General features: G+C 35.0%; 2 protein-coding genes across 2 annotated transcripts; both read right to left on the bottom strand.

Moving 5' to 3' along the window:
* Positions 1-3727: 3727 nt before the first annotated feature.
* Positions 3728-5033, bottom strand: LOC132035032 (uncharacterized). The gene is made up of 3 exons (XM_059425354.1): positions 4687-5033; positions 4423-4638; positions 3728-4046 (listed from the first exon to the last, which is right to left on the bottom strand). The coding sequence occupies exons 1-3, from the start codon at positions 5031-5033 to the stop codon at positions 3728-3730; spliced, it is 882 nt and encodes a 293-aa protein (XP_059281337.1).
* Positions 5034-5049: 16 nt separating this feature from the next.
* On the bottom strand, positions 5050-5415 carry LOC132035031 (uncharacterized). Its single transcript, XM_059425353.1, has one exon. The coding sequence runs from the start codon at positions 5413-5415 to the stop codon at positions 5050-5052; it is 366 nt and encodes a 121-aa protein (XP_059281336.1).
* Positions 5416-14124: the final 8709 nt, after the last annotated feature.

The following is a 14124-nucleotide window of genomic DNA, read 5'->3' as shown; positions in this document are numbered from 1 at the left end:
GGTGGCCTATTTTCCATCTGTACTTTTTCTTTTGATAATAAAGCTATTCTCTTTTTAGAAAGCTTTGGCTAATTTGTTTTTTGGCCTCCGATAATGATACTTATGTTATTAATTAAAAAGTAGATAATAGGAAGTTTCAAGAGAAATGATTGTTGTCCAAATTGATACGATATCTCACAAAAGTCTAACATAGATAAGAATCAATTTTTCTTGGACATACAGACACGTCAAGCGAAAATCAATCTTTATCCATTTATATAATTGTTTTTTCTTTTTTCCTGATTAATTACTTGTCTAGTTTAAAAACATCTAAATTATATTTCTCGTCTCTAATGGTAAAAGTTGGTGTCAAATTTTGATGTAATTTAAGTACCTAATTTTACAATGACTTTTTGATGAAACTGACCTTTTTCTAAAAAAGTGAACAGGAAATTAAAACAATAGAAAAAGAATTCACATGGAATCTTAAACTTTAAGCTAAGGGCCTGTTTGGAAAGCCACCCAGGTAATTGGAATTGGATGTAATTACACAGTTTGGTCTGTTTGTTTGATTAAATAATTACAAAGCTAAGTGTAATTGAGAGAGTGTAATTACACTCTCCAATTCTGAGCGGGGGGGGGGGGGGGGGGGGGGGAGTTGAGAATTGGGTGTAATTACACCCTGTAATTATAGAGTTACATTTTAGTTTCTTTCTTTTTTGTTTTATTTTAATTTCTTTTCTTTTTCAATTTATTTTTTATTTCTATTATTTTAATTTTTTAAAATATATTTTTCTTTTGTATTATTTATCTTTCATTTCCTTTCTTCTCATTCTGAATCTTTACTTCTTGTGGTTCCATGTAATTGCTCGTATTTTTTTATTTTATTCATTTAGCGTAACTGTGTTATTATTCTAATTTTTTAAACTACATCTCTTAATATTAGAAAGAATGAGTCATTAAGAAACTTGACATATAATGAGTGACGTTATTAAAGGAAAATTTTGTTGTGAACGAGGTTATAGACTTATATTTTCTCTTTCTTTTGAATTAAATTTACTTAAGTTACGTTGTAAGTTACTTATGTAATGTTGGAATTTATATAAGCGTATTATGTTAAAACTTTTTGTTTTGGATTTTGATGTTCATATAGTACTATTGACTCGTTATTTCACATTGCATGACGTTTATTTTTCACTTACAAATGATATGTTTTTTTGTCAAACATTTGAATAAGTTTTATTTAGCATTATATTTATAAATATATTTTTTTGTCAAACATTAATTTTCATAATTAATTAAAAAAAAAAATATTATTAATTTGAAAAATATATATCAATTATTTTTTACAATATTAGTGTCAAACATATGATTATTAATTAATATATTTTCAAGAAACAGTATGTTATTAAAAACTAATATAATATCATTTATAAAGGCACATATTTTTTAAAATATTAATTTTAATTTTTTATAATTAAATTTTACTTTTAAATTAAACTAATTGTGTAATTACACTTGTGCAACCAAACAGCATGCTTGTAATTACACTATAATTACATTATGACAAACAAACAGATCGTTGTAATTGCAATACTGTGTAATTACTAGGCTATGTAATTGCTACCCTAGTAATTACACCAATTCCTATTACCAGGTGGCTTTCCAAACAGACCCTAAATGTATTAATGTTGAAGTCAGTTATTAATTCAGTTTTATCACCAACATAAAAAATTCAGCTTTAGTAACAATGGCTGATTTGCAGTGAAGAAAAGCCCACAAATTGATTGTTGACATAGCATAATTTGAGCAGCAATCATGAAAGAACTTCTAGGGGTTGAACTATGGGGGAGCTCAAATACCGTGCTATTTCTTTTTTCATAACGAAAATTCTCTCTGCTTTTACTTCAAAGACTTAGACTTGACCGAACCTCATTAAATTCTTGTACATTTTCTTCTCCTAAATTTGCTTTGTGTGTGATCGTGTATTAGTTAACCACCATATTCCACGACAACTTTTCTATCAAGTTTCATTGTTTTAGGTACTCTTCCGTCTTTTGAGTATATTGCTTTTTCTTTTTAATAATTGGACTAATAATATAACATTTCAATTGGACCCCTAACTTTCGACGTGGTGCATGCATTTATGTATAAAAATTTACTAAAACTATAATAAATAATAGATGTGAACTCATAACTTTAAAAATATAATGAGTTCAATGCTAATAATCTTAAAATCAAACCCATAAAATTTAAATTTTGAATCCGCCACTAATCAAGACACCGGATTTGGCTTGGATCTTAATTTTCTTTTGCCAAAAAGTAAGCTACCTTGTTGCCCCACTAAAGCTATACCTGATTGCAGGGGCGGAGCTAGGCATAGCCAAGGGGGTTCGATCCGAACCCCCTTCGGCGAAAAATTATACTATTTATACATGGTCAAAATTATTTTTTATGTGTATTTAGTGGACGTTGAACCCCCTTCGACTTCTTCGTGTGTTCACTTTTACATATTTTGAACCCCTTTAATGAAAATCCTGGCTCCGCCACTGCCTGATTGCTGGGCTCCTTAAGTTATGCATTAATAATATGCCACGATGAACAACATATTTATAAGCCAGAGTAGGCACGTAGGTATAAACAATAAACTCTTAAGGATTGGTTTGGTTTGAAGACAATGTATGATGGAATTAGTTATATTGGAATTAGTTATATTTGGATTAGTTATATCGAGATTAGTCATCTAGGTATTACTTCTTATTGATTGATTGGTTTGATGTATTAAATAACATGCATTGCATAATTTCTAAGAAAAAGTTATTTGTTTACAAAAATACCCTCCATCTTATTTAGTAGAAAAAGAGTTTGAGGGACCTAAGGGCTACTTTTGTCATTTTCATTGTTTTATCCTGGAATAACTAATCATGGGATTGTTATTCCACCCTTTGTCAAGAATAACTTATCACAATACTATTTTTAATCCTGGAATAGTTTATCTCAAAATTAGCAACCAAACAAGTGATATGGTATTAAAAAAAATTTATTCTAAGATACTATTTTTTCTTATACATCATAACAAACGACCCCAAAATATTAATATAGAGCGATCCATGCACCAAAATACAGTGAACATATGACATGTGTCCTATATATAAGGTCTATCTTTAATTATAGGTTAGTGATGTATTTTTAGCTTTTAAGAACTGTGCCCACAATGAAGGTTCAGTCCTCAACCTCCACCATCTCTTAGCAGCAAAAGTATGACAGATATCCAACAGACTTTTGAAGCCAAGTCCACCCTCTTTGGTAGGAAAGCTCATGTTTTTCCATGTAGACCAGTGGTAACTATTTTTGCCATCTTTTTCTCCCCAAAAAAAAGTAAGCAAATTGCATTTCAATTTCATAAAGAACAGTACCAGGGGGCATAAGAACAACAAAAATATGAAGAGCCTGAGATTGAAGAATGTGCTTAATGACCACAGCCTTACTTCCAGGTGATAGGAATCTGCCTTGCCAACGTACAATCTTATTGAGAATCTTTTTGGAAATATCAGAGAAATGATAAATTCTTTTTCTACCACAATAATGGGACAACCTAGATAATTTAAGGGGAAAGTGGATTGCTTAAAACCAGTCCATCTTTTAATCCTTCTATTATAAAGCCTGTCTGTTTTACTATGAGTAAGTAAGAAAGTTTTGTCAGTGTTGATCTCCTGTCCAGAACCCTTTTGGTACAACTTCCACTGTGTTAACATAAGCTTAATAGAGACTTTATCGCCAGAAGTAATAGAACAATATCGTCTGCATAACTAAGATGATTTATCTGAGGACCCTTTTTATGCATAGTGAAACCAGAAAATCTATCATTATGATAAAGATAGTTCAAGGCTCTAGAGAGAGTCTCAGCAACAATAATAAAGAGAGCAAGGGATAAAGGGTTCCCTTGTTTTAAACCTCTAGATGATTTAAAGGAACAATATCTAGTACCATTGATGATCATTGAGTACCAGTTGTTAGAGATCAATCTATAAACCAATTTGATAAACATCTCATCAAATACCATCTTCCTAAGAACGGAGATAAAAAATTCCAAGAAAGTTTATCATGGGCTTTAGACATATCAAGCTTGAAAACAACATTACAACTAGTGGATTTGGACCTAATTCCATGAATTATCTCCTATGTTAACAGGATATTTTTAGTAATTTGCCTACCTTTAACAAAACCTGACTGGTTATCAGATATAATCTTAGGGAGAATGCTGTTGATTCTTAAAGCAAGGATTTTTGATGAAATTTTGTTTGAAAAGTTGCTTAGACTAATAGGTCTTAATTTTGAAAAACAATCAGGGGAAGTGACTTTGGGGATAAGAGTTAAACAAGAATGAGTATAAAACTTATTGAGTTCAGCTCCATGAAAGAAGGAAAGCACAAAAGATACTACCTCAACTTTGATAATGTCCCAACTATGTTGGAAAAATGGCCATTGTACCCATCCGGTCCTCCACAACTGTTTGGATCCATAGAATCAATAGCTATTTTGGTTTCCTCGATAGTTGGAATCTTTGTCAAAAATATGTTATCTTCATCATTGATTAGATTATCACAGTCTCTAACAAAATCCAGGTTCTCCAGCCTTGTATTTCCAGTGAACATCTGACTAAAAATAATCAATAGCAGCCTCAGAAATGTTAGTATTTCCTTCTACCCATTGACCATGTTGATCCTTAATCTTGTATATTTGAGATTTTCTCCTTCTGTCCCTGATAGTACTATGAAGTGCTTAGTATTGGAGTCTCCATCCTCAGCCCATTTGAGTCTAGCTTTCTGTCTGAGGATAGAGTCTTCCATTTTCAACCATCTAATGTATTCAGCCTTGGATCTGTTGAAGTGCTCTCCATCATTGTCAGAGTCTAAAGCTAAATAAGCAGTTTCAGCAGCTGCTGCATCTTTTTCCAGGTCTTTGACCCTCTTCAACACATCTCTAATACCTTCTCTGGACCATTTGCTCAACTCCTTAGCTAGAATTTTAAGCTTTTGATGTAACCTCCACATAGGATTACCATATACCTCAGTTTCCCAAATTAACCAAGGAAAGATAATCTTCTTGGTCAGTCCAGAAATTGAGAAACTTCAAGTATTTGATCACATGTTGTTGATCATCTGAGCAGCGAACCAAGAGTAAGTTGTGATCCGATCCAGTCTTAGAAAGATGTTCCACTGTAACATTTGGAAATTTAGAGGCCCATTCCTTATTATGCATAAGCACATCGTCTAGCCTGATCTTAATTATGCCGCCCCTCTCTCCACCACACAGAGTGTGGACATTACCTACAAAACTAGATTCAGTCATACCACAATCATCCATACAGTTAATAAAATCAAGACAAGTGCTTAATCGGAAAGGAACACCCCCTTTTTTCTCTTCAGCTTCCATAATTGAATTAAATCCCCACCGATGATCCATGAACCATCTATGATGGAGTTTAAATCTCTCAGTTTCTGCCAAAGGTATCTTCTCTTGTTTGCTTTGGATCTAGCATAGACAGTGCTACTCAAATCAGGTTCCAATATTTTTTTTGCAAGAATGTGACCTGCCAATAGTGATTAGAGTTAAGAAGAAGCTACTTGGCAATTTGATCCTCCTTAATAGTGTTATTCTTTAAAATGCATTATGATTTCCTTGTAAGATCTGTTAGATCATCAAATTTCATAGAATAGGTTTGCTCTCTTGTCCAAAAACATTAAGGAGGTAAGGCCTTATGTCCCCCTCTATTTCACTGTAATTGTTTTGAATTCAAAGGACGCGGTAGGGGTCTTGCCAAAAACCCCATCACTCGGGAAGTGAAAGCCGGGATGAATGGATTTTGGTTTTAAAAAAAAAAGTGATGTATTTTTAGTTCAAATTTATCACTCAACCCAAGTAACTACGCATGATTTGATGTATGAATCTAGTCCTAGACAAACAAATTACTCTTGCTATCAAGCTTGGAGGAAGTGTAAGTTTTAAAAGAGTAATACATGAGGTTAACTGTAACATATATTACTTAACAAAGGTGAGGTATCCTTGGCTTAAAAATATCCCCTTTCTATGGCCTGATTTGATAATGTTTTTAGAAGGGTATAAGCCAATTCTTGTTACTAAGATTGTGTTTTGGAGACCCCCCTTTGATGGATGGTACAAGTGTAATATTGATGGGGCTTCTAGAGGAAATCTTGGACCTAGTTCTTATGGTTTTTGTGTGAGGAATTGTCATGGGGATTTGGTTTATGCTGAGTGTAAGGAGCTGGGAATTACTACTAACATAGCGGCTGAAGTAAGAGCTTTAATGGAGGGTTTAGTATTCTGCGTTGAAAATGATTTTCACCCTCTTATCCTGGAGACAAACTCTTTAATGATGAAGAATGTGGTGGATGGGGAATGGGAATGTCCATGGAGTATTATTACAGAGGTGGATAAAATAAAGAAGTTGAAGGCTGGTTTCAATGTGATAATACTCCATGTCTACAGAGAGGGAAACTCATTGGCTGATTTTTTAACTAACCTAGCTTTTGATTTTGCAGGTACATCAAGATTTAATTCTTTTAGTGAACTACCTAGTGCAGGAAGAAGGATTCTCAATCTAGACAAGCAGCAAACTCCCAACATTAGAATTTGCAAAGAACACAGCAGGATTGGATATACTTACCTGAATTTATAACCCAATCATTAACAGAGGTTGAATGGTGGTATTAGCTTTAGGGCTCATTCCATTGAACTTTTGTCAATAAATGGGGCATAAAGGGGTAAGTAATGGCATTTCTGTTCTTATGTTTCTTTATCTTCTAACTAATTCGAAGGGTACTGTTTAGTAACTCAAAGATTAAATTGGTGAGAGTATCTTTTGACAACTTGAGGATGCATTCAGCTAGTAACAAATGAGCATATCAGATAATTAGCAGCTACATGACAACCAACAGAGAGGGCTCATTCAAAAATTCAGAGAAATTATCATACTTCCTAAATTTTACAACTCAATTATTAGCAGATTTGCTAATGGTGGTATTAGTCGCCTTTGGACTCAGTCCATTGGAAGTTTGTCAATAAGAGAGAAGTAGAAAATGGAAGTAAGATCTGACTACATATATCAGATGTTGATTTCTACATCGAAGCATAAGCGAGAATTTCAGTTCAAATTCAGATTCCCCCAACCACCAGATCTTTGAGGGTTTATGGGTTTCCGGCATATATTATCAAGTTTAAGCTCAATTAGATGAAATAAGCTTTTGGCACAAGATCTTTACCTGAAGATTTCGAGGAGCGGATTATCTGAGTTTTACTCCATGGCCATAAATACACAGCACTGGTGAGAGATTTAGTGCGATAATAAGTGTGTTAATGACGGAGATCCAACATTGTATTTGAAGAAAAGTCACCGTTGCCGGAGCAAAGTTTCCTTTTTGAGAGATTAGGTTTGAGATAATGTCGGGTTTGATCCGTAGTTGTGGTTTTGTGTTGGGATCATTTTCTTTTTCATTTGTTTTTTGTTGTGTACTTTCCTATTTTGAGTAGTAATAAAATATCCTCCACTAAGTATAACTTAGTGGTTTCCTAAAAAAAAAAAAAAAAAAAAAAAAAAATTACAAGTTGTAGTCCTTACTCATTGTATTGTATGATTACTCGAACTTCAAATTTAACCATTCGATTTATCACTTTGATGCTATTCTTGAACTTTCAATTGTGGTTGAGTTCAGTTGTCAATTATAATGGTCAGATATGTGTGAAGAATTATAAGTAGAGCGAGTTGATAAATACCTTCTAAAAAATACTCTCTCCATCCCCATAATAAGTGTCATCTTAGCCAAAAACACGCATATTAAAAAATCAATAATGCAATGTGAAGTTTACTTAATTACCCATATATAATAAAAATAAATTACTTTTTCCTCTTGATTAGAGCATGCACAAATAGTAATACTTTTGACATTATGAATCTAACAATACCAAGTTACTATGTGGCTTTTCCAATCATTATTTAGATGTTACTTTAACTTGTCAGTATTTGTCTAAGGGTAGAGTTGGAAAAAACTAGCCAATTTATGTCTTGATTTCCTAAGGTGATACTTATAATTATGGGACAAATTTTTTTGGCTAAGATGACACTTATTATGGGACGGCGCGAGTATATTAAACGCATTTACACACGACACCGCAACGTTAAGGTCGCCTAAATCTGACCAAATACTAATTTATGAGATTACATATTTAAGTGTTGTTGTCATTTTAGTCAACTATCTTATTCTTTTGCCAACTTGGTATTCACGTTGATACAATTACTTTCATCAAAAATAGTGCAAAATATTTGGACTACATATATTTTTAATAATAAACGTTTTAAGTTGATCAACTTGTATGCTGCGTATGTAACCCTATTGTTCATTGAGATACTAAGCATTAATTATATTGATGCTGTCCAAATCTCTAAATCATTGAAAATTGTACCAAATAAAGGATGTTCTTGAGATTTTTTATTTTTTCTTAAAAGATAATAAAAAACAGTGTCCAGTAAGAGATTCAAAATTTTTCTTTTATAAGTTATCTAAAAGAGCAAATCACGGAGCAAGAACAATGAATTGTATACCTTAACACAACAAAAAAATCGTTGAACTTATTACCAAAATAATTGAACCTAGGTCGCGACTTCGTCTCTCTTGGGTTAAAAGAGGATCACACACTACTAGAAATAATAGTTTTTCCCACCAAAACGTGATTTTCTCACTTCATTCCACCGAACAATCTCATTGGAAAAATGCATGGTGGAAAACAGATTCCCATTGAAACGTTAGGAAACTTCCTAATTTTTTCATGTGAAAATACTACTATTTAGGTTTTTCCCACCGATATTCAGTGAAAAATAGCCACTGAACATTTTTCAGTGGAAAATTCAGTGAGAAAATACTGATTTTTTTAGCAGTGACAAGAAATTATAGCGGAAACCTGAAAGAGATAATAGTCTGTCTATTTTCCCGAAAATCAACTGAGTGTGGTCGGCACTCCCGGTCGGTTCTGATGGTCGATTTTCGCCCTTTTTCAGTAGTGTTAATTCGTGTTAATTTCAAAAGGTATCTAGTTTTGTCATGCTATTTAAGTTATATCTAATTCTCCTCCTCCTAATTTTGACTTGCCATTTTCAGATATTAATTTATGCATGGAGTAATGGCACTCGAGATCAATTCTTGTTAAATTGATCTCGAAAATTGAAAGACAACTACTGGTTTGAAGACTCGAAGCTTAAAGAAACTTGAAGCACCATAAAACCCACATCGAGCTTGAAATCTCACTAAGAAATAAGAATTTGTTTTGTTTAGGTGATGTTAAATTTTATTATAATAGAGGTTCAGTCATATATGTCCGAAAGTTCAGTGATATGCATTTGAATTTTCAAATCATATATGCCTGAAGTTCAGTCATTATATGCGTAAAAATCGCGCCTAACACGTGGACCAACATGTGGCTGACACGTGTCAATTAAGACAATGGCATAGAAAAATCTGATGGGAATTCTATAGTTGGCCTTGTAGTTTGATCTCTGTTTACGCAAGCGTTATTACTTTGGTATTCTTTTTTGTTTTTGCATTTCAGAAATGACAGGATCTACACCTACACCTATTGACAAAAATAGGAACGTCAATGATGAAGGATTGGTTGACGCAACTAATGAAACAACAGGAGACACATCAATGGTGGATTCAAATCAAGCTTCAATCCCGATAGGTGATTTACAAGAATTCTTGAAAGGAGAGATGGCCGAGGTGATGAAACAAATGATGGTTGAAGTGCGACAAAATCCCTCAAGACCACCTCCACGGAACGGGATTGCTGGTTCAAGTCGGTCAATGCCCCTTGAGCAAAGAAACTTAAACGTCAAGCCAACCAATACCGGTGATCTTGGCGTAACAACAGAAGCAACGGGTCACGGCGATGCTGACATCAATCCAATCATACCCGAGCCAATATTGCAGCGGTTCGAGGAGCATATGAAAAAATTCAAAAGAAGTACGAAAATTATGAGTAAAAGCAGCTAGATATTGCTTGGTTTTTGGAGAGCTATATCGAAGAACATTTGGAGGGTCGCTCGCCAAGCGTTTAGGCCCAACGGACACAGAACCCTCTATGCAACAAGTGCATAGTGGATATTTTGGAAATCATTCCGTTGGAAGATCATTAGGCCGATGTTTGCTGCGTACAGGTTATTATTGGAACACAATGGGCAAAGATTCACAAAACTTTGTACGACGATGCAAAGAATGTCAAACATATGCATCTACAATACATCAATTTGCAGAGCCTCTTCATTCAGTCATTACCCCATGGCCGTTCATGAAATGGGGACTCCACCTCATGGGATCATTCTCACAAGCCAAAGGTAAAGTTAAGTTTTTACTTGTTGCAACCGATTATTTTTTTAAGTGGGTTGAAGCAAGGGCATATGCAAAAACTGGACAAGAGCAAGTTATTAATTTCCTTCGGAAAGACATCGTATGTCGATTCGGTATCCCTAAGGAAATAAGTTGTGATAACGGGAAGCAATTTGTTGGAGCGGAGATGACAAATTTTCTCCAAAATCTCGGGATCAAAAAGATAACATCTTCACCATATCATCCATCCGGCAATGGACAGGCAGAATCAACAAACAAAACGATGCTCAAAGTATTGAAAAGACGAATCGGCAATGCAAAAGGAAGTTGGCATGATGTCCTCCCCGAGGTTCTTTGGTCTTATCGAGTTACACACATGACTAAAACCGGAGAAACACCTTTTTCATTAGTCTATGGAGCAGAGGCATTGGTACCAATTGAAGTAATGGAGCCAAGCATAACATATGCACATGCTAGAGATACAGAGATCATGGAAGCAATGAAGGATGGACTTGATCTATTAGAAGAATACCGAGAATTGGCTTTAATCAAGTTAATGGCGCAGAAACAGCAGGTGGAAAGATACTACAACAATAAGACCAAATTGCGTCAAATTAAACTTGGAGATTTGGTCATGCGAATGGTAACTCCAGCCACCAAGATACCGAACGAGGGAAAACTAGGAGCAAACTGGGAAGGACCCCATAGGGTTATAGCTGATGCAGGAAAAGGAGCATTTCAATTAGAAACTTTAGATGGGAAGGTTGTCTCTAGCAACTACAACATAAGCAATTTAAAGCTCTTCCATTCCTAACATCTTCGACAAGCTGTACTCTTTTTCCCTTACCCGGGTTTTATCCCGTTTGGGTTTTACCGGGGAGGTTTTTAACGAGGCAGTAAGTAGAATGTAGGGGAATGGATTACAGGCATCATTGCTTAGTTCTTTATACTTCACAACGAAGCAATGGGGGACTATCACTAGGGACTAACAATAGAGGCTATCGCTCCAAAAATATATGGAAAAGGCCTCCGGGCTCAATTTATAAACTTATAATCATATTAGCAGCAAGATTGATTATTACATCATCTTTGTATTTTATAAGTTTGTATGGTATATTCATGATTCCGATCATACACACATATCACCGTTTCCAATTGTACAAATGATGTATCCATGATTCCGATCATATATACACAATAGTAATGCACATCTAAGTTAAATTTGTAAAGCCGGTGATATACACATGATGAAGATTCCAATTCCGTTAGAAACATCTCCGGGTTAACAACAACGGAATTTCACTAATTCCGATTAAGTTAGGAACATCTCCGGGTTAATAACGGCGGAATTTGACATGTAAGTATGTTTGCAACATCTTATATTCTAGTCTTAGTATTTCAAATTAAGATTTCTTGTTTGTGTGGAAATTCAAAGTCATCTTTGAATAGTACCTCTCAATTACCTGTCTAGATTTCTTCATAATCCGATAAGTCATTTGAATTACTCGGGAAACTATAGCAAACTTCCCGAGAATACAACATCAAAATTACAAGTCTACTTATGAGAATTCTACTATTAAAATTCTTAATCGGTTTGATCACCCGTGAAAGGTTTTAATTGAAGAAATCTTCGAAGAGATTGTTTATAACGAAGGCAAAATATGAATGAAAGAAATTTTATTCATAAAAGCAAAACCTTACAAAAGAAAGACACAAAGTACAAACATTTAAACATGAAAAGAGGGGACTGTTGAAGAAGGAAGAAGGGAGGCATCTTTGGAAATTTGCTCAAAAATATTCTCGGGAACATCCCCGACGTTGGAATCAACATTTAGATCCTCCCCAATTACGGCATCCTCAGGGGCAAGAGTAGCTACATCTCCGAATAACATATCTACTTCATCTGGGGTGCCAACATCATCTTCCTCTTTAGACATTTCCTCCTCCGCCATGGATTCATCCTCTGTATCATATCCGAGGATTTCATTTGCTTCGTTTATGTTCTGCTTAGCAACGGCGAGAGCTTGAGCATGATCAAAAGAAGAAGGGTTAAAATTCTTCAAAAATTCATGTCGAGCTTTGATAACAGCCCAACTGAGAATTCTTTATTTTTCAACTTCAAAATCCTTCTCTATATCTTCAATTTTTTGTTTATACTTGTCTTTCCGGCCACGGAGTTGCTTTACGAATTCACGCAATTTCTTAGCACGACTGAGAACCTCCGAGAACTTTTTGTTGCTTTCCGCCAACATAACATTTTTCTTGTTAAGATCCCGATCTTTATCCGTCAACTCTTTTTGGAGAGCTTGAATGTCATGTTTACTTTGATTTAGATCAATCAAAGCATGTGCAAGCTCTCCGAAGTCTTTGACATTGTTCAATTTCAAATCTTTGAAGTCAGATTCAAGTTTGTTGAGTTTGGCATTCTGATCCCACAACTTGTTTTGGAAATCAACTTTTAGTTAATTCGACTCCACTAATTTCTGCTTCAGATTGCCGATGGCCAACTCTTCCTGCTTCGCCATGCGAAAAGCTTCAGCTTAATCTTTTTCGAGATCAGCAATTTGCTTTCAAAAATTTCTTTCATCAGCCCGATGCGCCACAATTTCGGCTTTGGCCCCGTTCAACTTCTCGACGGAAGAATTGTGTTCCGCCTTCAAGATTTTCACTTCCTGAGTGAGTAAGGCATTCTCCTCATGAAGCTTTTGAATGAGTTTAGCCTCACCTTCGGAACGCTTAAGACTCCCACATAAATATGTTTGATCCTATATCAAAATTAATAGGGGTCAGAATATACAATGAAGGGAAGAGAAGAAAAGAGAAGAAGGGAAGGGAAAACATATACCTGAATCATGAGCCCGAAGGCAACCATGTCCATTTGATGAGTGGGCATATCCTTCAAAATCATATTCTCCTTAGGACTAATATAGTTGTGAGAAAAACGGCTCATCACATGAGGATTGGCCAAAAAGTTATCTTCATCCGATAATTCAAATGAACGATTACGATTGACGGTGAGAGGAACAAAAGACTTCATCCACATAGTTGCGGGATCATACGCTTGCAAAAGTTGTGCTCGAGGATCAACCCCGTGCAAAATGTTACCTTCTGTCCAAACACTTTTCCCTTTATCGGCTACGGTGAAGCGAGAAACGGGTTCAGCAGTATTATAAGGAATGGTGGAGGTACTTGTTCCTTATCTTTGAACAAGAGAAGTAGAAGTACCAGTAGGAATATCAGAAACACTAGCATCAAGGTTTTCAGTATTGACCAAGTCCTCAACGTCGGCTACAGTAGCTTCGCGAGAAGGAACTTCAACTTCAGCTCCATCAACACCACCGGGATTTTTACGCCTTGTTTTGAACGGGTCCAAGATAGTTTGCAACTTCACGGTTCTTGCGGCTTTGAAACGGTTAGAGTCGCCACCTTATTTTTTAGGAAAATCAGGAAACCTATATGTATTTGTGTGTCTACTCCATTTCTAGTCCACGAAACCTATGAGATTCTAGATAAGGGTTTTATTTACCCTGGGTATTAAGCATCCCCCAGAGCCTGTCCGAAGATAATCCTTAAACTTAGTTTAACTGAATACTAGAGGGGGATTATCTATCTGTTTATCATTATTATTACCTGTTTTCAAAATGTTGTGATTTCATTAAAAGCTACACTAGGTGATTATATGCTAAGTATATATAGTGTATAAAAAATGTATGTATATCATGTATCAAGTATTTATAAAGAATGCATA

The sequence above is a fragment of the Lycium ferocissimum genome, chromosome 10 (genome assembly GCF_029784015.1).
Source record: "Lycium ferocissimum isolate CSIRO_LF1 chromosome 10, AGI_CSIRO_Lferr_CH_V1, whole genome shotgun sequence".
Taxonomy (NCBI): Eukaryota; Viridiplantae; Streptophyta; class Magnoliopsida; order Solanales; family Solanaceae; genus Lycium; species Lycium ferocissimum.
This window is presented reverse-complemented; position numbering and strand designations above follow the sequence as displayed.

Coding starts and splice junctions, on each gene's coding strand:
- LOC132035031 (XM_059425353.1), bottom strand. CDS start 5,415: ATGGAAGCTGAAGAGAAAAAAGGGGGTGTTCCTTTCCGATTAAGCACT.
- LOC132035032 (XM_059425354.1), bottom strand. CDS start 5,033: ATGTGGAGGTTACATCAAAAGCTTAAAATTCTAGCTAAGGAGTTGAGC. Junction 4,639..4,686: donor AGGATCAACATGGTCAATGG/GTAGAAGGAAAT, acceptor GATTATTTTTAG/TCAGATGTTCACTGGAAATA. Junction 4,047..4,422: donor GGGACATTATCAAAGTTGAG/GTAGTATCTTTT, acceptor CTCCGTTCTTAG/GAAGATGGTATTTGATGAGA.